The 26404-nt window shown below is 36.7% G+C and overlaps 1 protein-coding gene across 7 annotated transcripts in view; it reads right to left on the minus strand.

Moving 5' to 3' along the window:
* Positions 1–26404, minus strand: part of LOC103283505 (sodium channel protein type 1 subunit alpha) — a 72997-nt gene that overhangs the window by 40829 nt on the left and 5764 nt on the right. Inside the window, exons 2-11 of one of the 7 annotated variants that reach the window (XM_054722810.1) lie at positions 16254–16372; positions 14274–14363; positions 12581–12709; positions 10783–10874; positions 9295–9471; positions 6063–6126; positions 5183–5324; positions 4313–4519; positions 2522–2803; positions 735–1115 (exon numbers count right to left, since the gene is read on the minus strand). In XM_054722810.1, the coding sequence (XP_054578785.1) occupies positions 735–1115; positions 2522–2803; positions 4313–4519; positions 5183–5324; positions 6063–6126; positions 9295–9471; positions 10783–10874; positions 12581–12709; positions 14274–14363; positions 16254–16372 (1683 nt within the window). Of the gene's footprint in view, positions 1–734; positions 1116–2521; positions 2807–4312; positions 4520–5182; positions 5325–6062; positions 6127–9201; positions 9472–10782; positions 10875–12580; positions 12710–14273; positions 14364–16253; positions 16373–26404 lie in introns of all 7 variants that reach the window. The other 6 variants (XM_054722811.1, XM_054722809.1, XM_054722807.1 and 3 more) reach the window with 6 other exon arrangements.

A 26404-nucleotide genomic window follows, 5' to 3' on the forward strand; every position in this document is an offset into this window, starting at 1 on the left:
TACCAAAGCAATAAGTCATCTGATACTGACTTAGTCATGCCTCATCATGCTGATATATTTCCAAGTGAGTTAACAGTCTAATGAGGCAGCATGTGTTTAGAAATTCCTCATCAGCAGGGTATGCATTACAAACATATAACATACCTTTGAACACAGACAATTATTTCACCTGTCTGTATTGATCATTTATTTGTTTCTTTTCACTAAGATGTTTTGAGAAAGCCTATATCAGCATTTTTTTTTTTAGTAAGACAAATATGAGTACTAGAAATTTTAAGAGGACAATGAAGCTATGTATTTAGGCACAGTGTTCTTAAAAATCTTCTAAACTAAAGCAGGGCTATATTGAAGACACTGTTGGAAAGATTTATTATACACCCTTTACACTTAAACATGGACATCATCCATTCACTTTTATACCAGGCTTTAGAAGATGCCCTACTATCTAAGTTCAGCATGGGTATATAGCAAATCCTCCAACTGGAGCCATTAACTTAGGACTGTGTCTAATTTATCCTTAGCGTGTTTAATAAGTAAGTGCATTCACGTGTTATGCAAGAGAGTGTTGAGGCTTTAAGTTTTAGTCGGTTAGTCTATAAAGGTATTACAAGATGCAGGTGCATTCACAGCTTGACCAACCAGGAATCATTCTCAAGGGGTTCCATTCTGTAGAAACACTGGCTGGTGCAGCAGTAATAGGCCAGCCATGCCTGAACTGTTTAAAACTTCCTTACATTGTCATCAGTAGCTGGCTTATCTATTATCACCTCTGGCAGAAGCTGTCCAACAGGCGATGTAGGAACCGAGGGTCCACCAACCAAGGAAACCACACCATTGCAATCCACAGTGCTGTGCATCTTCCCACTCGCTGGAAACACTGCCAGCACCCGGGATGACCGGCTGGTCTGACTTAGGTTACTGTTGCGCCGTTCTCCATGTCGTCGGGGCACAAACAAGGAGTCCCTCCGGCTCTCATTATCCTCAAAGGTGCTGTGCTCATCATCAGCAAAGTCATTCTCTGATCCCACATCCTTCGCTCGCCCTCTAAAGCTGAAAAGGCTTGTTCTGCTATTGCGCCTTGGAGAAAAGATGGAGCCACGGATGCTCAACAAAGACTGAAGTTGGAAACCAAATAGAAAAAAATAAGTAAAATCATATTAATATAGCCATTTGAAATGTGTTTTTAATTTGCAAGATTAAGTTGAAGGAGATTTTAGCATTCATGACATAACATGATTCATTCCTTTTGATTAATAACATTTTCATTTTATAACATTTTCATTTTATGTGCATTTTCAGATTAAGTGAAATTTGTTTTATAAGAGAAGGTTTCGAGTCCTGGAGATTAATGAATGGGGAGACAGATTGCAACTTAAAGATATTGAAAAACAGAACCCTGAGCTACCGTTTTTCAAATTGAAAAGGAAACATTGGAATATCACTATGGACATTGTAAACTATCGATTAATATCAGTAGCATGGCCGTAATAAGGCTACCTTTGTTTTCATTGCTCTTTCCTTCCAAGGAATTTCATCACCTTTCACAAATTGCTTTAGTACATCTTTCTAAAATCACTTTAAATTAATCATAATGTCTGCTTCATCTATAAGGCTCAATATCTTGGAACTTGAAGTCAAAATTTCTGAAATCAGACTGATGAACTTTTCGATAAAGTATACCATGACTCATATTTTCAGAAGCACACATGATGTTTTATAAAGAAATTTGGGGGGGGGGGAGGGACCAGTATAAAATGACCAAAAAGACTGATTAGCTAGTCCAAAATCCACTTTTTTTTTTTCATTAAAAAAGCTGAGGAGCCCTGGCTGCTGTTGCTAAGTGGTTGGAGTTATTGGCCTTCACACAAATGGGTCATGGGTTTGATTCCCGGTCAAGGGCATGTATCTGGGTTGTAGGTTTGATCCCCAGCCCCGGTCTGGGTACGTGTGTCAGGCAACTAATCGATGTGTCTCTTTACATATATGTTTCTCTTTCCCTCTTTCTCTCTCCCCCTCCCTCCCTTTCACTCTCTCTAAAAATCACTGTTGATTAACAACAACAACAACAACAAGCCGAGGAAAGGGGGCATAAATGGTAATGGAAGGAGACTTGACTTGGGGTGGTGAACACCCAATACAATTTACTGATGTATTACAGAATTGTACTCCTGAAACCTATATAATTTCATTAACCAATGTCACCCCAATAAATTTAATTTTAAAAAGTTGATGATCAGAACTACTAAATGTCATTAGTTACAAATAGCAGCAGACAGTATTAGGATGAGAATCCAGGGCTCCTCACTTTCAACTCAGTATTGTCTCAACTACACCGGGCTGTAAGACTTCCATATAGATAGAGAATAATTTTCTCATAACTATGTGAAGAAAGGATGGGTTTAAGTATAATGAACATAGCAGTCAATTCAGTTGATGAAGATTCATAAGTCTGATTTGATTCTCCCCCTGTTTCAGCATTCTCATTTTCATCCGGGCATCATTGAACTCAGTAGTGCCATACCTGGTGTGGGGAGGAGTACCTCTTTTCATAGGTCAAGCGATTCCCTTCAATGGAGAAGCGAAACCCTTTCCTCCTGATGCTGTCTTCAGATTCAGATTTTTGGAATTCATCCTCATCTTTCTCTTCCCCACCGGACTGTTCTTTCTGTTTTCTCTTCTTTCTCCGGTTTCTTCTCTCCTTAGCACTCTTGGAACTCAACTTGGAGGCTTCAGATGAGCTGTCTGAGAGCCTGCCTGCTGCACTGGGTTCTCTGGAATGCTCTGAGGCGGTTACAGTGGCTGCCTGCTACATTGGGGAGAAATGGTTTTAGCATGGCGCTAGAGAAGACTTTATCTTTTTAAAAAGTGGCCCAACTATTTGCATGACATTTAAAAAATACATTTGGCTGACTCAAGCTGATCTTACATAGAAGCAGCTCTGCCATTATTAGAGGGAATTATGTTTTCTTTCCACCCAATGAACGCTTGCAGAGTTAACTTGGTGTTCTCTGTGCTAACATTTATTGGGTCTGTGTTGTGCTTCACAGACCACATATTCAAAAGGATCAATCAGGCATCAACAAGAACAGATATTTATTGTACTTTTGGGGATTTCATGTACTCTAAAAATTGGTATTTACTTAGCACTGTCTTCTCTTCTCTGAAAAAGAAACTGGCACTTGTGAGAAAAGCTGATGAGTTAGTTGAGGTCATATCCAAAGGCAGGAAAAATGTGATAAGAGCTGAGGTCCTCTCTCCAGTTATTGAAACTGTGCTGTCCAATATCCTCAAAATATTGTCAATAAAATCCATGGAAGGTAGTAAAACCCCTTCCTCAGTCCTGCATCATGCTCTATCAGAAGACTAGAGAGGGGAGGGGCAATAGTTCCTACCAAGCAAGACAAAACATTCACTTCCCCAGTAGAGTCCCCAGCTTCAGCTCACACTGGTTCCTGCTGGCCATGTGAGCATGGGACCAAAACAAAGTTTTGTATTGTAGATTGTACTGGTATGAAGCTGGCAGTGTTTGATTACTATTATTGTCTCCAGAGTGCACTCAATACAGGGATTCCTTCAAGTAAATTAATGTTACCCAATCAACTTGGGTAAAGACACTGAGTGTGTATGCTAAACTAAAGAGTGAGGAAAGATGGAAGTGATAGAAAAGGAATTTTATTGAACTATGAATAGGGACACCTCCCTATAAGAACAAGTAAACCTTAGGTTACCTGATCACCACAAGAACTGATAACTTCCATATCACTATTGGATATTGCTATATCAGAGAACATTATATTATTTGATGAGTTCCTTATTTACTTAAGAAAGGCAATTAAGAACCACATTAAAACAATATAATTTTGGTTATTGAAAGAATGGACTATCTCCTAAGAAAGAGGTGAAAATTTTTAATTTCCAATAAATTTTTTAAATAAACAATTAAGTTTTTTTTCTAAGAAAAGATGATTTCTTAGGATTTTTTCCAAATGCCAGTATACTCATTCAGTAAGTGTCTCTCACTTGAGAAGACCCAAAAATCATATTTCCCTTTTATTCTAAAAATATTCAGCTGATTAAAATAGCATGAGAGTGTTCGATTGTGTTTAATATTTTAAACAATGTAGAATGACTAAACTAAAGGATCTATATAGATGCTCAAAAATGTAGAAATCTTTACTAATCTCCTCTACTACCAACTTCTCTTAAATACAATCAAATCATCTGTCTCTCTCTTTCCAGTATTTTTGTAACAACCATAACAATAAAAAATATCATATCATGAGACAGGACATATTTCATTTGATGAATTTACCTGAGCTGCCTCTTGCTGCTTTTTAAGCTGTTCGAGCATCTGCTGAAATTCAGCCTCTTTCTGCTCTGCCTCTTCCATGGTGGCCTGGTTCTGTTCCTCATAGGCCATGGCCACCACAGCCAGGATCAAATTTATGAGATAGAATGAGCCCAAGAAGATGACCAGCACAAAAAAGATCATGTATGTTTTCCCAGCAGCACGTAATGTCTGGAAACAACAACATCAGCATTAGTTTTCAATATTATTTCATTAACTGGTGGCCCCAACTTTCAACTTACTTGTGTATTTTGAAGGATTCTGACCTAAACAACAATAATGATGGCCACACACCCTCTCACTTCTTTGTTGTTGTTGTTTTTTTTAACCTTAACCTCTTCTTCCCTAACTCATGCATTCACATTTTTTGAACTCCAGGAAGGAATTCTTAGAATTACCAAGAATAAAACAGAATTGAGTGAAATACCCTGGAGAGCTTCATCAAGGAGCTGAGTCTTAAATGAAAGTCAAGGAAGAAACCAAAATCATCTTTCTACATCTGCCTATGAATTTTCATCCCCTGCCGCCTGAGGGATGTAGATAATAACTGAGGGTGTAGATGGAGCCAAGGAGAAGGTGTGCCTTCTGTTGGGGAAGCTGTGTCTCTGAGGGTGGTTAGTAAGTTTTGAGTCCAGGGGAAATTAGAGAGAATCACTGAACCCAGCATCACTATGCTTAATAAATGTTATAATCGATAGGATAAAGGAACTCAAATCTTCTGATTTCAAGTTGTGCCCTTTCTATTATATTATGCTGTGGTTTGAACTTCATAATTAACTTGGTTTTCTTATATACTTCTACTTAAATGCAATGTGTGTTGCTTCAGGTTCTCACCAGTTGGTAAAGGTTTTCCCAGAAGTCCTGAGTCATCAGTCGAAACAGGGACAAAAAAGCCCAACTGAAAGTATCAAAGCTTGTATAGCCATAGTTGGGATTTCTACCAGCTTTCATACATACGTATCCTTCTGGACATTGGCTGTAATGGGGAAAAAGAAAGTTTTACAAGAAATTGTGCCTTTTTTAAATTTTATTCTGGTAGCATGTTATAACATCGTCTATTTCAAGGACTAGAAGTATGATAAATAAGTAACTAATACTTTTCTCAATTTTTTACAACATAATTTTACTAGCCACTGATGTCATCATTAACATATTGCATAGAATTTCTAACAATATTTTACAAATTTGTTTTCTGTCAATAATTAGCATTTTATCTCTTTTTCATTGTCCCTACTATGGAAGTCTCCAGAGTTGACTCTTGGCTCATATATGCTCATCTAAGAAAAAAAGCATTAGAGCCTGGCTGGAGTGGCTCACTGGTTGAGCATCGACCTATGAACCAGGAGGTCATGGTTCAATTCCCAGTCAGGCAGATGCCCGGGTTGCGGGCTTGATCTCCAGTGTGGGGTGTGCAGGAGGCAGCCGATCAATGATTCTCTCACATCGTTGATGTTTCTATCTCTCTCTCCCTCTCCCTTCCTTTCTGATATCAATAAAAACTTATTTTTAAAAACAGCATTAGAGTTAAAGTTATAAAACGTAAGTGCTTGTCTAATATTTAGATAAGTTGTCACCTTATAAGTAACCATAATTATACTAAATTAGTATAAAGTTAATTGGCTGTTATCTGTCAGTTTCCACAAAAAAGAGACAAAATAAGTGTGTATATATATACATGCACATATACAGGAACACACACATATTATTGGCTTACCCTGCATCGGAGCTATTTCCACATAGTAATGCATCTAAAAAACCTTCCAGAAAATAATGATATCCTATTTAGAAAAAAGAAAGTCATGTGATGAACATTTGCATTACATTGAAAAATGAGAACAAGAAGATCAGGCACTACTTTTAGAGTTCATCGAGTAATTTAAAGTACACTATATAATTCAAAGACACAGGTATTTGCCCCTTCTCCCTACAAATGTTAGATATTACATTAAGGGGATAAAATGCTTACTAGTACAAAGCATTTGTTCTTTTTTTTTTTAAAGCATTTGTTCTTTGTAAATGTAAAATTAGTGGTAACTATAGGTATTAACATAATATTTTAAGAGGTATCAGTGTTTTTCTACAACCCTCATAAAAAATAAAAATTGCATTCTGTAAAAGTAGATAAAAATAAAATGGATTCCTTTGCCTTCTCCAAACAGTCACATGTTTCAAAATAAAGGTATTATATCTTTTTTGGTCTTCTATATTTTTAAACACAATTTTTAAAAGTTTAATAATTAACTATAATTTACATTACACCAACTTCCAGAATATATCATAGGTGGCTTTTATTTTATTTTTTATAGGTGTCTTTATGTAAAGGATACATACTAGTAAGTCATGTCAAGTTATATAAAACAAATAAAACAAAAATAATCTTAAATACTAAAGCTTAAATAATTATTATAGATGAATACTACATTATCTCAAAGCTTTCTGTCTCTGGAAATTCCTTAGATTCTTTCGCTATTCAGTTGAAGAGTCACTTCTGTGAATTATTCTTTGATATTCTCTAATTCTTTCCCACTAAAGATTGGCAAAATTGAGAACTTCCACTGTGCTGCCAATAACATGTACATATTTCAATTATTATTATACTCATTATCCTATAGTGTAATTAGTTGTTTACAAATATTGTTTCTCCTTGAAAGAAAGCCTAATAGTTAATTATTTCCACATTGTAGTATTTGGAATGTAGTAGTCTTTCAATAAAGTTTACTGAATGAATAAGTAAAGGGATAACAAGAAGAGAAACACAAACTTAAATAATCATTTTATAAGAAGAATTTTTCAGAAGAAAAATTTTAGATTTTCTCAGAAGAAATATTTTCTAGATCTTAAGCTTTCAGAGAAATTTATCCAATGCATAGTTCTGTAAGGCATACAAAACACATAATGCAAAATATAATTTTCATTTCTAACAACTTTTTTTCTTTGAACATAGAAAAATTATGATAGAATTTTTAACTTTTATTAAAAATTAAACAAAGTGAAAGGAATATGTAGTTTCTGGAGGAATTTTTTATATCAGGTATTTATTTGAAGTTTTATTCCCAATTAAATTCACTGATTTATAAGCTTAATCTGAAGAAATTTTTTAAAATTTTAATAAATTTAATTTTCTGCCGAAACCGGTTTGGCTCAGTGGATAGAGTGTCGGCCTGCGGACTGAGGGGTCCCGGGTTCGATTCCGGTCAAGGGCATGTACATTGGTTGCGGGCACATCCCCGGTGGGGGGTGTGCAGGAGGCAGCTGGTCCGATGTTTCTAGCTCTCTATCCCTTCTCCCTTCCTCTCTCTTAGAAATCAATAAAATATGTTTAAAAAAAAATTTAATTTTCTAATACTTTCAAAGAGAAACTACTTAGTTTATATTTGTATTTGCTTTAAAATAAATGTTCTCAACAAATGGAATATTATTAGGAAACAAATTTTAGAGCTGAAAATGGTCTTAGATATCCTTGACTTTGAATATATGAACAATGGCACCCAATAAATTTTCACTACAGAAAATAAACCCTAAATGACATCTCTAGTCAGCTCTTTGTTATTACATTAAAAAAAATTCAGAGTTGATGACATCAGTGGACTTAATGGCATAGGAAGTAAATAAGGGACATTTTATGGACTGCTCTGACATGTATTTTTCTTAATCAAGGTATTTTCTTAATCTAGATATTTACAACTTTGTAAATTATTTGTTGGCATATCATTAATATCATGGAAGAGTTCATCTGTAGCAACCAAGGTATTTTCTAGATCTGCAACTATAAAAATACACTGATTCATTTTTAAGATTATATTATCATTACCATAAAAATTATCAAACCACCAGTAACCCTTTATAAAAAGTCACTAATGTTTCTTCCCTTCTTTGATTTTTCCCTATCATCTTAAAATAATAAATTTTTTCCATAAGCATCACCTCAAAATAATAAAGATATAGCTAAATTTAAGTACATCTAAAGTTTAAGTTTCATATATTTAATATTTTTCTCTGAAAGAACATTCCTGTTACCCATGAATCATGTTCTAACTCTCTCTGCCTTTGAAATATTGCTACTGGCAGATATTAAAATTAAATAAAAGAGAAAATTTGATTTACATTTCTTGTCACTTTTAAAAGAGAAAGGATATTAGGCCAATTATTTTTTCCATCCTTTAAAGTAGACTATTTAAACATTTGACTATTCAGTCTGAACTCTTGAAATAAAAATAAACTGAATTCCCATAAATCCACTGACTTATTTGACATTTTTTATTACTCTTTTTTAAAGTTTAATTGACTCCAATTCCCTTCTATTTTATGTAATGCTACTTTTAATTCTTATTCTACAAATACAGTAAAAGAGTAATGTTTGCCTTTAGGTCTCACTTGATTTCCATAAAATGACAATAAAAATAACTTACTAAAACATAAGCACCCTGAAGCCATGTGTAATCACCATTAATTTCCCAGCATCCTATACAGTTTCTAGTACATGAAAGGCATTCTGTAATTAATGTTTTATGGGTTACATTTGGATAGTACTTTACAGTTCAAAAAGGGCTTTAGAAATTCTTATGTTATTTAATTTTCTCAATCAGCACAAGGAGAATGTACAGCAACCAAAAATTCCAGGAAAATTTCTAACTGAATTCTTCAGCCTCCCTTATGATGATACAACAGAAAATGCCATTTAGGAGTCAACATTAGAATAGTTATGAATAAAGTAATTAAATGTATGTTGAAAACATTGATATGGTGATTAAGAGATTACAAACTGTGATGCAACCATTTAAAAAAATATATCTATGCCTAAATGGAAGGCAGATCAACAATGAAAAATCAATCTACATAATAGTAATTCTTACTTGAATCTTGAATATATGATTTCCAGTCAAACTCAATGACAGTTTCATTTACAAGTGTGCCATTGTAATTTACAGTTATATTCTTCTCTATACTATGCTCCTCCAGGGAAGAATTGGTGGGAGGCCATTGTACACATTTATTCCGCAGGTTGCCCATGAAGAGCTGCAGGCCGATCAGCGCAAACACGCTCAGACAGAACACCGTCAGGATCATGACGTCTGAGAGCTTCTTCACAGACTGGATCAGGGCCCCCACGATGGTCTTCAGGCCTGAAAGAACGAAAGAAGGCCATTACCACGAAGACTTAAAAGGTCTGAAAAAATAAAAGCCTTACAATTTTCTTGAAAACATAGATTCCATGCACAAGTCTGAAAATGATGCCAATGCTAGTGAAAAAGCAACACTTGATGGTAGGCTGGTGCTTCTGGAGATGACCTCCAGAAAGAAACAATGAAATGAAGATCCATATCCCAATATGTTGGAGAGAAAATAAGGGAAGATTCCTGGTCATCATAAAGCCTATATTGGGAAAGGCTCTTGTATTTCTCTTTTTGCTAATGAAACTTGCCCCATAATTTCATTAGAGTCAGTTTTATACCAAATTACCTGAATAAATATTTTTGAATTTCTACTTATAAGTAAGAAATATTTTGATATAAAACTGGGGGTAATTTGGAGTATAAATACACCTTAAGATAATACATTTTCCATGCAGACTCATGCTAGTCTGTATTATCTTATTCCCTTGCCTTTGAAATATATATATATATTTTATTTTTATTGATTTCAGAGAGAAATGGAGAGGGATAGAGAGAAATATCACTGATGAGAAAGAATCATTGGTCGGCTGCCTTCTGCATGCCCCACCCTGGAGATTGAACTCACAACCCAGGCACGTGTCCTGACAGAGAATGGAACCGTGACCTCCTGGTTCATAAGCTGATGCTCAACCACTGAGCAACACTGCCTAGGCTTCCCTTGTCTTTTTAAACAATATTAAGATTACATTGTATTGGCATAGATATCAATGACTACAATAAATAAGAAATTATAGATCGGTACCTTCAATAGGGACCAAACCCTTACAACTGATATAGAGAAAAAATTGACATCTCTAAGCACAAATCATACAGATTCTATATTTCAGTGTCTCAGGCAAGAATTTGTTAAACTCCAAGGCTGATAAAAAATGTGAGATCAGTCCAACCGGTGTGGCTCAGTGGTTGAGTATTGACCTGTGAGCCCAGAGGTCACTGATTCCATTCCTGGTCAGGGCACATGCCTGGGTTCGGGCTCGCCCCCCACCAGGGGTTGTGTAGGAAGCAGCAAATGGATGTTTCTCTCTCATCAATGATGTTTCTATCTCTCTATCCCTCTACCTGCCTCTCTAAAAAAAAATCAATAAAAAAATGTGAGACCATAAAAACTTTTGTCCCAATAATAAGAATAATTTTCTTTAAAACACCCTACTATGATTACTATGATTTTGATTATTATGGTTCTGATTTTCTGAAATGCCGCATATCAAGTAAAGAAGCTGTTGCTGAAAAACACATGATGGCTTTTAACCCAGCTCTCACCTGGAATGACTGAAATTGTTTTCAGTGCTCGGAGAACTCTGAATGTTCTCAATGCTGAGACATTGCCCAGGTCCACAAATTCTGTCACATATCTGCAATAGGGAGTTCACACACAAACACAATAACAGGATACAAAGAAAGAGCTGTAGATACAAGGAGCCTTATGCTTTACACTAACCACTTCTTACCTGGGATTACAGAAATAGTTTTCAAAGCTCTCTGAAAGTTGGAAGAGCTGAAAAATTGCCTAGGCTTACAAATTCTGTTACATACCTGTAGAATTAAATCAGAGTTATTAAAAATTTAAGCAGGATTTTATATATTTGCTTGGGTCTTTTATAAAGACATTCTTGGTGATTTTAAATGATAATTGTGTCAATAGCAATTTAAATATTAGAGTCTATTGCTGTAGGTTTCTTTATTCACATAATTTAAGGCCATCAACCAGATGTAAACTTCATAAAGTGCACAATCCTGTTGCCATTTTGAAAAACAAATGCAATCAACATCATGTGTAACTTAGGAGAATTAAGTTAAAAGAAAGCTTAATTGTAGTTTCTAGGTTGCAGTTAGAAAAAAAAATGCATACAATCATGCAAGTGAAATTTATGCATGAAAAGGCAGATTGCCTGACTAGTTGTACATGACAAAGTTTTTCTAGTGTAACCTTTAAGTGAAAGGCAAATTAAGGACAATATTTTATGGGGACCAATGATGCTCTTGCCACTACTGCTATTTTGTTCTAAAAATCAGTAGTCTCAACATGCCTTCTTTTAAATCATGGCCAGAGGGAATGGCGAAGAATTGGCACTTCTAATTAGATTATGGAATGAAGAGGAGAGAGGCAGCATTTGGAGCCCTGAGTATATCAGCTCTGCTTCTCTTCCCATCTACCCAGTACACCTGTAAAGGCTAAAAAAGTTCGCTCCGGAGAGAATGATGAGGGCAAGTGGTGCAGGTCCACTTTCCTCCACATGCTAATTTCACCTACTCCTGAATGACCTTCTATGACTTTTCTGAGTTTCTTCTCTCTTGGGGAAATTTACCACTTGAAATAAAAAAAGGTGGGGGTGTGGAGGTAGACAGGGATGCTGATATTGTGCACATACTGAGTGTATCTGGAAGGGAGGTATGGATAAAAGGTTTATGTTGAGGGTGAAGAGAGAGATGACAAAAGTCATAATGGGAAATAAGAAAGAACGAAAAGAAATCAGTTTAGAAGTAGGAAGTGACAGAGAGAGAGTATGTCCATTTATAAGACTTAAAATTATTTGCTGATGAAATAAAAATTTAATATATTAAATACCTTATCCCCCCCACCCCCCACTCCCCGCACCTCAGTTTGATTTGGAATGTTTTGATGCTAATAGATATTTATGTTCTATTATTTTACCAAGCTAATAGAGGATGGAAAAGTCAATGGGTAAGGTCAATGAAAATTGGTGCAGCCAGCAGAGTTGTTTGTGCCTGTATTTTTTAAAAGTCATTTTCACAGATGTAAAATGAATAAACTTTTGCTTTCTTATTAGTGTGTGTGTGTGTGTGTTGAAAAAGCAGCATGTATGAAATTTGCTAGGTGTTTGTTACATGTGAAAATTGTCATTTCAACCAAATGCAAAGACTTTATGCCAAAGTGAAATGTCACTTTGACCTCTGTTATACTAAATTAAAATCCGAAGCTTAAGTGTATAAATCACACCAAAATATTCTACAGTTATAGCAAGCTTATTCTTTCAAAGCATAAACAGTCATATAAAGCCAAACCATACTCTTTTGAAGTTTCAAAAAAGGCACTTACGCAAATGTAATGACTGTAAAGTCGAGCCAGTTCCATGGGTCCCGAAGGAAAGTGAAATCCTCTAAACAGAAGCCCCTGGCAATAATTTTTATAAGTGATTCAAAAGTATATATTCCAGTGAAGGTGTACCTGGAGATAAGTATCCAGAAAGAATTGATAAAGTAATATATTTTTCATAATATGTCAATTTCTTATCACCCTATCAGTGGAATAGGTGAATATTATAAAAGGAATCTAAGTAGGTTGATATTACTTTCATGTAAATAAAACATAGCCCTTACTTTAAGTTCAATTCCCTAACACATGAAGAGTGTTCTGAGAGCAGAGTGAGAAATACATGCTGTATAAAGTCTAGCTAGGTACTGTCTGAAGTGTCTTAGTATTGACATTAATGCATAAAGCCCCCTGAGAATTATCTAGTACATTCATGTGATGGAGTGGCCAATCCATAATATTGCAGAAGCATAAAATGATTTTTCTTCCAAAAGTAAAAAAACTCAGTTTCAATCATGTTTTATGAATGAAAAACATTGACAAATTAGCAAGTCTTTATTTCTCTCTTTCCATAAGACAGGTTAACTTACTTGCAAAAAGAATTTTGTTAACAACAAAGTAGATAATTCCAGGGTCATAATTTAGAATTAAATATGAGGCTAACTCAGAAATTTGGATGTTTCCAAGGTTTAAATCTTTTACTCAGAAGTTAAAGAATAAAATCACAAAAACTAGGATGACTAAAGACCTGTGGACCTCACATGTCAATGTCAATACTTCAGGCATTCTTTGTATATAATGTTTTTCCTTCATAATCTTGTCCCTTTTCTGATTGGCTTCAATCTGGAACTGTCTAAGAACTGAAGAAGATCTTGGGGATAGCTCTGGGCTGTTGTTTTTAGGGTCAACATCCATGGAGTAATAGTGGTCACAACATGGGTAGAATGAGCACCTATCACAGATCTGGACCCTCTGCTTTCAAACGTATTCCAGAACAGAGCCCACAAATGTAGTTAGTAATGTTTCTGTTTTCTGAAAATGCTATTCTTTCACCTCAGTTAGTTTAGTCCTCAGTCTATTGAATTTTCAAGTTTTAAAATCCCAACTGTTGGGGTATTTTTTTCTGCAAATTTTTTGGTGAAACCAATACAGGCCTGACCTGAATAGGATGTGCCTGATGGAAGGGAAAACTTTGTGAGACTCAACAATGTCTTCTGATGGCATGTGTAACCTGCCCCTATAAATTTGTAACTCACCGAATTCATCTGAAATTTACCTGGGAACAAGTCCTACATTTTTGCAATTGTTTTCACCACACTGTTTTTACCACTTTTTTGCAATTGTTTTCACCACACTTGCTTTGACCACTCTAGATCCTAAAGGAAAAGTGGTAAGTGTCCAAGGATGATGGGCTCCTGGTATCCATCAAGTACACATGAAGGAGAGATATTAGCCCAATCCTAGCAAGTCTATGGGTCAATGAGTATCGTCTTCCTGCTTTGTAATTGTGCCTAGAAATGCCTTTAATAAACATTCTCTTTGGTTTTATTTAGAAGGTACATTAAGACATAGTTTCAAAATCCTATCTATACATATGTATATCTATGTCTATATGTATATATGTATATATTTATATCTATCTACCTAACATACATATATAGTCACATAGCAGGTAGTTTAAAATATAAGTTGAACTTACTCTACATTCTTTGTCCATTCAGGAGGGTTACTCATTGTCATAAACACACAGTTGGTCAAAATAGTGCACATAATTAGCATGCTGAATAATGTGGGTATTGTTAAGGAACACACACAAAAAACTACAAATCCATGTATTATATAAAACTAACATTGTAAAGCTTTAGCTGAATTTTAGCCAGGGCTCATGAAAAATACACCATGGACAAGTTATCTAATCTCTTTAAACTTCAGTTTTGTCATTGGTAAAATGTAGTAATAATATCACCCTCACAGAGTAATGATATAGATTAAATGAGATAATGTACAAGAAAGCTTTATATAAGGACAAAATGTTGCTTTTGCTATTATTACTAAATGAAATTATTTATCCCCTAGAGAACTTTAGAGGGAAAACTATGTGCAATCTGGAGTCATATAGTTTTTGAGCAGAGAGATTGACTTAAACTATTTCAGGTGATTAAAATAGTAAGTTGTTGAAGAGGGCACATATCTGCAATATTGTAATTTCTGAAATAAATGTTACTTAATAGAGTTCAACACATTTAAAAATTTATGTACAAAGTGCAGCATGGTGCTAGGTATTGGGTTGCTCTGTTTTGACTGAATTAACTATAGCAGCCATGGATATGATTAAAAGTGAATATTCTTGAAGGCCAGGACTTAACATGTTGTGAATATAATTAAAATTTAGCCTAAAAGTGGTCTTGGGCAAGTCACTCAGTCTCAGTTTGAGGTGCAGATTAAATGAGTTAATGTGTGTGATATGATAAGTATTAGCTAAAACAAATGACTAAAAGGGACTTAGAAAAACAAACATTGTAATCACGCTATTTTAGACATCAGGAAAATAAGGCCTAAAACACAGAGAAATTATATAACTCAGCCGAGGACTAGAATACAAATTTTCTGCCTTCATATTCAATATTCTTTCTACTACAGTTTATTGCCAAAACAAAAATTTTCCATTAAGTAAAAAAAAGAAAGTTTTCATCAAATGACCACATGATGGCACTAGAAACAAAACTAGGATATGGAAACCATACCCATAAAAATGCTGAACATATGATTTTCATATTTCAAATCTTTTAATTTTAACAATAACATATTTATATCACTGAGGATTTTCTTGTTATCAGTTTAAAAATAGAATGGTCTTTTAAGTTTTATACTTTTTTTAAAAAAGAACCAGGTTGTATGAGTTTATGATCATTATATATTTCTATTTTTCTTATTGCCAAAGCCATCAAATGAGACATAATCAGAAATTAAGTTTTTGCCAATGAATATGAACATTTGAAGTTATTTGTAAAGTCCTTCTTTTTCTTTAACACCATGGGAATCACATTGCCACATCCCTAAAGACCATTTGGAAATATAATCTAAGCTTCTTTTATTAACTTCTGTAGTCTTTACTAAGCAATCAGTTTTGCTTGGTAGTAATAATTCAGTGACTTAAAATGGAAATTCAGCCAGTATTTCTGTATTCAAGAATTAGCTAAGTATTAGTCAAGCCCTCTGACCCTCTTTCATAGAAAATATGCTTAAAGGTTTATTTTAAGGTAAACTAAAATGCTCTTTAATATAGATATGTCTAAACATGGCTATGGAATTAGATTTCTTTAATATCATTCTTTGCTGCATATTCCTGATCATTACAAACTGTGTACAAATATAGTAAAGAGTAGTATAGCTATCTTACACTAGATTTGTAGGACTTAACACATACAAGTATTATTAGAAAGATATATGTAGATATATAATGTTAAGACTGTAAGTTTCAGTGACATCTATGTGACTAATACACTTCAAGAATAAAGCTTATAAAAGAAGAATAAGGCTTATATGACAAAAGCAGATGCAAAATTAAAGTGACAAAAGCCATAAAATATATATGTGTCCTAACTTAATTTTATATTTAGCTATAAAGCTCTTATAGATTATGTAAAAATAGTTAATATTGATTACTTGAAAAGGATATGAATGTACCAAAATCTTAATAGCTATTTTCCTAAGAGGATTGAAGGGAGTTAAAATGTACAGGGCAGAGGTGGCACTGAACCGGAAGATGGCCTTCCCTTTATTCAATACTATAAAAGTCTGTAAGATAGGAACACAACATAGAAGTATAAAAGTATAAACCATTTAAACTCTATTGTCTACTTTCTATTATCTGTCACAACGAATCTTCCAATGTTACAACTTTTGATGTGCACCATGTAGACACCTGGATTTCTTCTTAACAGAGAGGGCATCCAAAGGCATCACTTACCTTTCACCCCATGCTTCCCTGCAATTTCATCACACAAGACATTTGCCAAGGGAATTTATTTTCTTAATATTTTAAACATCTGAGTTAAATGAATGTCTTAAATGGGTGGATATTTCATTTTAGTCTGAAAATTGTAAGACACTACATTCCTTTATAGCAATTTCAGCTTTTCCAATTCAGATATCTTGAAAAGTAACTCTGTAGAATGCAACATCACTCAACAAAACTAATATTTAAAAAATAACTTTTTTATCATTTATGCTTATAAAATGAATATAAATCTATTGGTAATAGGAAATAAAAACAGTCACCATCAAACCCACTCTTGGGTTAGATGGATATAATCCAATAATTGATTTTTGGAGGCCAAGTTCCCTGGAGAGTATCTGTTGACCAAGAGTGCTAAATTCTATACTGGGATTTCTGAATTAGCTAACACATTGAATTCTAATCCCAATTGACTGCCTATCTCCTGTAGTGCTTTCTTAGCACAGAGGAGTAGCTCAGAGCCTCTGTAGAACCTGTAATCCATAAATGTGAAAGAAACTGCATTTAAAAAATTAGGTCTAGAAAGCAATTAGCAGTGTACAGGGAGAAAAGCAGCAACCTACAATAGCATATGAAAGATTCCGATTCAGTGTTTCTTAAGATGTTTACTTACAATCAGACAGAGTTGGGGTGGGGGAAGCCATTTTCTCTGTAAAGAATATTTCATAAGAAGAGGACTGCATACCTTTTTAATTAAAATTCACCAATTCTTTAAAAGTTGTGGGTTTTTGCCTTGATCACATTATGACATAGCAAGCATTTACTGTTTACTTTCTACTAAGAATCTTTGATAAGTGTTTACTTATCAAAGTCTTCATTTAGTCTTTAGGTCATTCATTGATAGATTTTTTCATTTCTTTTCCCCTCTAAATTCAAGTAGAGCAATCATTCCAAAACATTCACTGAGTTTCTGTTTGAAAGTAGCATTCCTGTCTGGTATGAGTGGAATGCCCTGAATCAGGGCTGTGAAAGTGTAGTCTCCCCACTGGTGCTGGTGTCCAAGTCATTGCTGGACTGGGACAACATAGTGACAGTGAGTGTTTAGAAACTTGTAAGTCAATCTGACACACTAATTTAATCAGTTGAATGCAATAATAAAAAGGGGGTATATTTCATGGGTTTGTTTTTCAATTTTCTAGTACTTAATTTTATTGTATTTTATAGAAGAACTAGAGGCCTGATGAACAAAGATTCATGCAAGAATGGGCCTTCCTTCCCCTGGTTGCCGGCACCGCCTTCGCTCTGGTCGGAGCCATCTTTCTGCCTTCCCATGCTGCCCAGAGGCCCAGAGCAGCTGGGGTGGGTTAATTTGCATACTTACTCCTGATTGGCTGGTGGGCATCGTGAAGGTATGGTCAATTAGCATGTTACTCTTTTATTAGTGTAGATGGTGACCTCACCTCTACAACAGAGTTTGAGAAGCATTGCTCTAACTTTAACTTCAACCCTCTATTTCCTTTTTCATCTTTGAAGGTCTCTGGTTCAGAATACAAAGAAAACTGTATACCAAGTCCATTGTAGGAGGGGAAAGTTTCACCTGTACTTACTGGAGGAGCAATCACCATGTCCACAATACTTAGCCCCCTTTTTTTCTGATTCATTCAATGCTCCTGTCCCTAAATGACATACTGAGTTCATAAAATGTGAATAGACTTGTAAAATGCAAATGCCTTTGCCCTAAGGAGTATATGCTTAGAAAGACACAAAAAGGCCCACAGTGAGCTAATCAGGACTGAGTATGGCCCACCTTGAAAACCTACAGCATATGTTTCCTTTTCTCAAAAACATGTTAAGAAATATTGGGGGCTAGGAATGGGAGAGCCAACAAAAATATAACCTAGCATATATTTTTTAAAACTAAGAATCTCCTGCCCGGCCTGCATGGCTCAGTGGTTGAGCGTCGACCTATGAATCAGATCATGGTTGGATTCCTGGTCAGGGCACATGCCCGGGTTGCAGGCTTTATCCCTGGTATGGGGCATGCAGGAGGCAGTTGGTCAATGATTTTCTCATCATTGATGTTTCTCTCCCTCTCCCTTTGTCTCTGAAATCAATAAAAATATTTTTTTAAAAATGATTCTCCTTACATCAAATAATATTATAAACTAATTTTGAAATAGATACTAGTGATTCAAAGATATAATGAAGTTACAATTCATAAGTAGCCTAAACCATGGGCTTAAGAGTAAGAGGGATGATGATGGTACTGGATGTAGCTCAGTGGACAGGGAAAATCACCTGGTTCATTCTAAGGAGACCGGACCATGCACATAAGAGGTCAACTGTGATTTTGGCTATGTGTACCTTCCAGCTCGAAGGAAGAAGGAAGGAGATAGTGAAAGGGGTGGTAAAGCAATCAGTGAAGTTGTAGAGGCCAAAAGAGGGGGTAGAGGAGAAAAAGAAAAATTCTGCCTTCAGAACTAAAATGTAAAGGAGCAAAACTCAGAAACTAAGCAGAGAGGATCCCCCAAAGGCTATAAAAATGGCTGGAACCATTAACATGAATAGAATGAAGGCCACTGCACCCCTGATGCTGATAAGTAATGTTAAAGCTAAAAGTGCTTTCACATGGAGGAGTCCATACTTTGTCACAAAAAAAGGCAAAAGGACATAACTCTCAATTGTTCCAGCCTTAGTTGGAAACTTTCACTGATTTTAGGTTGTATTCCCTTTATCCTATATAATAAAAGCCTAATATGCTAAGTGTCCGGTCGTCTGGTCCGCCGTTCAACCAATCAAAGTGTACTATGTTAATGATATGCTAAGGCCCCTCAACCTGACCAACAGGAGGCAGACGCTCTGACCAGTAGGTTAGCTTGCTGCTGGGATCTGAGCGAGATGGGTCGGACATGCCCTGGAGCTCTCCCATGGTCCCTCCCCGGCTGGCCAACCTCCCGAATCCCTCCCTGGCCCCAATTGTGCATTGGTGAGGTCCCTCGGCCTGGCCTGCACCCTCTCACAATCTGGGTCGAGGGACAGCCCCCCCAAGTGCATGAATTTCATGCACTGGGCCTCTAGTTTGTTTATAAAATTCAAATAATGTGTGGAAGATAATTATTTTTAACAACATTTACAAAAAAATATATGTACATTGTGTAAGTGCTTGCAATTTGAATTTATAATGATATTAATGAAGTTTACTGTACAATAATGTTTATTCTGTTTTAATTTTTCACAAGACATAGAGATGGCCAAGGCATCCTTGCTAGGACTCCTCTGCTTTTCTCAGATTGAAATATATACTTACCAAAAAACTTCATAAATGTTGCTTTAAAGGGTTTATGGGTTTATTTTAAACAGCCTCCAATAAAGCAGACCTATAGAGCAATCCAATATATAGAATCTTAAATGTGTTACCATTTCTATGCCAGTAAGTTCCATTTAGACTTGTAAATTTACTGTTTGCAACTGATTTGATTTCTATTACCTCATCTCTGTATCTATCCTCCTTATAGTTGTTTGCATAGCCAAGAAGCTAAACATTTCATTTACAAGTTTCAAGAATTAATGGGACTTAGATACATGGTTCTCCAAATAATGGTATTAATAGTATTAAAGGGAGAATAGAGTCAGAAGGAAACATTTTATTTACAAGTAAAGTAAATCTAGAATTTTCAAACATATAGATAGGTAATTGCCCTCCCCATTTAACAAATAAGAAAAGGCTCAAAATGGGAAGAATTCAAAGATCAGCCAAGATGTTATGTACCTCAAGTTGTATAAACAAATACAGGGTGGGGGCAAAAGTAGGTTTACATTGTAAGTACTCAAAACAGTTTATTCTTGTGTTATTACTTACTAAGTATTGTGCTATTTTCCATATGAATAACTATAAAACTACTTTTGCCCCACCCTGAATTTTATGTTTAAGCAAATCAAGATTTACCAACTGTTCAATTGAGTATGATTTTTACACTTTCCCCTCAAATTTTTATTGTGGTAAACTACATAACATAAAATTTATTATCTTAACCATTTCTAAACATACAGCTCAGTGTTGACTTTTTTTTACACATTGTATTGGATGGCTTATTACAGTGAAGTATCTTGACATCCTTTAAATCTAAATTAGTCCTATAAAATTTTATTAAAACAACTCAAGATACATTCTTTTTGCCTGAAGTCACTTCAATACAAAAAGAAAAGTTCAAAATTGGTGGTGGGAGAGACAAGGCTGATCCAATAGCATCTACCTTGAAACGGGCTGTAGGGAATTCATGAAATCAGTTTAATGTGAAAAATTTTGTGTTTGGGAACAAATTTCAAAACATAGCAGTTTGATTGAATTAGAAAAATGAATTCTACATATAAAATACCAGTGTAAAAATATATTTGTAGGAACTCTTTATATCCTATACTAGAGGCCCGATGCATGAATTTCATGCAAGGGCCTTGGCCCCGGCCCCCGCCCGCTGCCGCAGCAGCCAGGGGCCTCTGCCACCTCTGCCGCTGTCCCTGCCCGCCTCTGCCATGGCTCCTGCCCACTGAGGTTTTGTCTGGAAGGAAGGATGTCCAAAAGGACGCTGGTCTAATTAGCATATTACGCTTTTATTATTATAGGTAATAAAAGCCTAATATGCTAAGTGTCCAACTGTTCAACCATTCGACCAGTTGCTATGATGTGCACTAACAACCAGGGGGCAGACGCTCTGACTGGTAGGTTAGCTTCCTGCTGGGGTCCAGCTGATTGGGACTGGGTGAGACGGGCTGGACATGCTCTGGAGCCCTCCCCTGGCCCCTCCCTGGCCTGATAGTGCACTGGTGGGTCCCTCGGCCTGGCCTGTGCCATTTCGCAATCCGGGACCCCTCGGGGGATGTCAGGAGAGCCAGTTTCAGCCCAATCCCTGCAGGCCAGCCTGAGGGACCCCACCGGTGCACAAATCCATGCAACGGGCTTCTAGTATTAGATATTGGTCACTTATCTCTTCATGTAGTTACTAAACTAAAGTAACATTTATAGAGCCCCTGTATGATAAGCTATTCATAAGTGTGAGCATTGCAGATACCTGGAAAGTAGCATGAAACTAGTTTTAGGTTCAACTTTTAATTTAACTGATTTCATTGTAAAAAAATGTATTTTGTTTAGCACAATATTTGCAAAGCTGTGTGTTATGGTTTATAGAGGAAGCAAAGATACATACGTCATTACCTCAAGAAGCTTATAAACTAGTGAATGCTCAACTGTCTCTACTAATAGAAGAAAGTCCAGAAGGAAAAGTGAAGGTTTTCCTAGACTAGAGCTGCCCAATAGAAACATTATGTGAACTATAAATCTGAGCCACATATGTGATTTTAAATATTCTAGCAGCCATGTCTTTAAAAAGTAGAAAGAAGCAGATGAAATTCCACTTAATAATGCTTTCTTTTTTTAAAAAATATATTTTTTATTGATTTCAGAGAGGAAGGGAGGGGGAGAGAGAGATATAAACATCAATGATGATGAGAGAGAATCATTGATCGGCTGCTTCCTGCACGCCCCCTACTGGGGATTGAGCCCACAACCCAGGCATGTGCCCTTGACCAGAATCGAATCTGGGACCCTTCAGTCCCCAGGCCAATGCTCTATCCACTGAGCCAAATCAGCCAGGGCAATAATGCTTTCTTTAATCCACTATTTCCAATACATTACCATTTAGGAATGAAATCAATATTTAAACTATTGAGATATTTTACATCCTTCTTCATACAATCCTGTCTTCCAAGTCTGGACTTTGCCGCACTTTCCGTACAAAAATCACAGGTGGCTAATGTCTACTCTGTTGGGCAGCACAGACCTAGACATAAACCATTCGTTGTACTGCGAGGTCCTCTTCAGCAAGACTGCCAGGTACAATATCATTTCTGACTTAAAGACAAACCAAGAAAAATAGGTAAACGCCCCCAGTCAAATCGGTCATCAGCAGCTTAATAATCTATAAAGAAACATTAGAAAAATATAAGTAGGATTCGTTGGAACTTAAGTGGTTTTTAAGAGTGCAGACTCTGGAGTTGGGTGCCAGGTTCCAAATCTGGCTCTGGTGCCTTCCAGCAGGGAGTTCCTAAACAACTGACTTGACTTTCCCGTGACTCACTTGCCTGTTTTGAAAAATGTGAATAAAAGTATTTCGCTTATAAAGGTGTTGTGATTTCAATTCAGTAGAGATTCTCATGCCTAGTATTCTGAATTAAAAAAAAAAAATAACTCAGGCCCAAGCTGTTTTGGCTCAGTGGAAGGGTCCTGGGTTTGATTCCAGTAAAGGGCATGTACCTTAGTTGCAGGTCCTGGTCGGGCCACGTGCGGGAGGCAACCAATCAATGTGTCTCTCTCTGTGTTTCTCCCCCTCCCTCCCACTCCCTCTAAGAATCAATGGGAAAATATCCTTAGGTGAGGATTAACAAAAAAAAATAATAATAACTCAGGTGATTGTGCGATAGCAGGGCTGTGAATCTGTTTTGGTTAACTACTGATCTTTTAAATTGCTCAAATTATCAATAATTATGTTGTACACATGGATTAATGAGCAAAAGCTATAAGTAACAGAGAAAGCTTAGCAATGATCATGAACAACAGAAAATGCAGAATACACTATTGGTTATTAAGTTCATGCCTCCGCTTCAACATTTAAAACAAGCAACTTTCAACTTTTAACATACGTTGTGTTCCAAAAATGTGTTTGGAAGTCAATTGTTTAGGACTTTGAACATCTTTTCCCACAACAGAGTACAGGTTGGGCTGCAGGCTACACCTCTCTTCCCTTGATGACGCCCTGGCATTGGCACTAGGGGAATTCCCTTGCTCTATCTTCTGCCAGAAGTGGGATCAAACTTTTTCCAGCTCCAGGCTGCTGGCTTAAGAAGGGGTTCCAGCAGGGAGGGGTAGAATGAGTCCTGGCAGGAGGAGAGATGCTTCAGAGGCTTGGGGGTAGAGAACTGCATGGAGAAGTCAAGAGATTCCTATTATTGCATATCTCCGGGGACATTTCTCATCCTGAGGAAATGCCATGGCATCTAATTCTGTTTTCCTTCCTGTGGGCACTCTAAACAGTCTCACCTACTTCCCTGCCTATTTGTTGTAACCTGTGGATTCAGGCCAAGATTTCCCTCCTTTTCTGGCTCCCGGAGGGATGGGAAGCTCTCTCGCAGGTTCTCTACCTGACCCTGAAGTGAGCATGTGATATTAAAATAACTTGTTTCTTCCCTAGTCTCATTCTGCTTTTCCCTTTAGTCGAGGGATAATCAACCTAAAGAACAACCTGTGGCACTTGCCTGCCGGGGCCCTCCAAGCTTTAATACACAACCTTTACCTAATTACACATTGGTCTTTAAGCCCGCAATTCCAATCACAGCGTTCATGGAGGCTAGGTAGCAAGGGGTGTCTGCCAATTTTTACTATGCAAATCAGAAATCCTAAACATGCATGAGTATGTGTGTGTGTCTGTGAGTGTGTGTGTGTGTGTGTGTAGGAATGGGCATGTGTAAAATCTCCAGATTTATACATCTCTGAAACTAATTCAAAATTTTAAGAAATATTGCATGAGTCAACAAAACATATCTCTGAGCTCAATGCTTCACAGACAGTTATTTTTTTTTGCTGTAAGCTCCTGCAAAGGAGAAGAATTTGTATGTAGAGAAGAGTCTGTAAAATTGCTGTCCCTGGCCTGTAACTGGGGGAAACGAGGGGGGTGAGGAGGTAGAGCCAGTGCAGGGGATGACCCATCGGAAGTGCCAGCTGGGCTCTCATCAGCCAGGGGTGGGGACGCCTCTGTCTCTACCACAGACAGAGAGAAAAACTATAACCACAGGTGAAATGGTAAAATCGGGGATCAAACCTTTCTTAGCTCTGTATCTTATCCCATACGGTGGGTGTGGTATACTTTTACTTGTGCAGTTAGCTTTTCATTGACTGGAAAAAAACAATTTGAGGCCCAGTTTTAGTGCAGACTTGGTGAGAACTTTATGTCAATTTCTACATCTGGATGGAGAGAATTATAGTAGTACTAACCTCAGACTTCTTTTGAGTATGAATGAAATACAACTTGTGAATGCCCTTAAGTTCTAAAGTACCATAAAAGAATAAGGATTAAAAGATTCAAAGTGTGTGTCTGTCTGGCTTTCAAGTATATACACATATGGACACATGTTTCTGAAAGCAATGCCACTTTTCACATTGGAACTTTTTTGTTCAATAACTTTCCTCCCAAATTCCATATTTAGGAAACAATGCCATTAGCTTGTTCCCTCTGATACTTAAACGTTACACTTCCAAAATAGATTCTGATCCTACCCATTATTCTCCATCTTCATTGTAAAAAATCTAGACCAAGTGTCCAGACGACTCCTAACTTGATCTTTTAAAATGTAAAGTGGCCTAGCTTGCGTGGGCTCAGTGGTGGAGTGTCGATCTATGCACCCTTCCCCAGCTCTAGGCTGTCAATGTAAGAACTTATAATAATTTTGTTTGAGCCCGGCTGGCCTGGCTCAGTAGTTGAGTGCCAACCTATGAACCAGGAGGTCATGGTTTGATTCTCAGTCAGAGCATATGCCCAGGTTGTGAGCTCAATCCCCAGTGGGGGACATGCAGGCGGCAGCCAATCAATGATTTTCTCTCATCACTGATGTTTCTATCTCTTTCTTCCTCTTCCTCTCCCTTTCTCTCTGAAATCAATAAAAATATATTTAAAATGTAAAGTGGACCATGTTATTCCTCTACCCAAAGGTTTCTGATAATTCATTTTGCCCTTAAACTTCAAACTCTTTCGGATGAACTAAAAGGGGCCTTTTGCCTGGCCCCAGGCCCACATCCCAACCTCATCCTATTCTCTTCTTAGTACAGTCCATCCCCATTACACATCCTCAGATAGACTGTTCTCTTTCTCTAGAAGATGCTTCTTTCTCTTCTCCTTTCTATCCTTCAGATCCCAATTTGAATGCCATTTCTTTACAGAGACACACAATTGAAGTGTCCCGAATCTGTCCTCTTTGAAAAATAAGGTGCTTATCAGACAACTAGAATCTGGTGGGAAGTGTAATTATCTACTTATTTTAGAAGCCGATGCAGACCCAATGAGTCTCTAAGATTTTAGTTTTTGCAAAGGCAGGGGATGCTCCTGATGGAGGAAAAATAGTGAGCGACAGGTCAGCTTTGGGAAATACTGCCAGCCTGGGAGAAAAGGGGTACAACTAGCAAAGTGGCATGGACAGAGGGTCAGGAAAAGCAGTAACGGGCTTATTTAGATTCTATCACTGGTTTATCTTTTCCACTGGTATCATGACTACAAGTGCAGACCCAAAGTGGCATGGCAATGGCCTATGGAAGCGGAGAGATCAGGTTTAAATCTAGTCTCTCTTACTTAATATCTTTGTGATCTTAGAAAATTACCTCACCTCAGTTTCATTATTTTTAAATACAGACAAAAGCTATCTTGGAAGGACATGTGTTTTAAATAAGAACTGTATGTACCCTGATACATTTTGTGTAGAATACAGAGCTCTAGTTTTTGCCTGCCTCACATACCTTCTTTAATGGTCCTCATCTCTTCCTTTTAGAAAAACCACTGCCCCATGTCTGCCCTTGTGGCTTCTGATGAGCTGACTCACCCCTTGGCAACACAGGTGAACATGTGACACTGCTCTGGCTAATGAGACCATCACAAACCCTTGGCCATGTGACCTAATTAGAACCAATTCCAGGGCTTTTGTTAAAGCTTTTGAAGAGAGTGTTCTTTTTCTTGAAGTTACTAAGCTGTAGAATGTTAGGTTAGTGCTACTGGTGGCTATTTTTGCCATCGTGTGGGAAGGGCCAGCCTACCAGTGCAGCTAGCTTTGGTGAAAAT

Source organism: Eptesicus fuscus, chromosome 11, assembly GCF_027574615.1.
Source record: "Eptesicus fuscus isolate TK198812 chromosome 11, DD_ASM_mEF_20220401, whole genome shotgun sequence".
NCBI classification, from domain to species: Eukaryota; Metazoa; Chordata; class Mammalia; order Chiroptera; family Vespertilionidae; genus Eptesicus; species Eptesicus fuscus.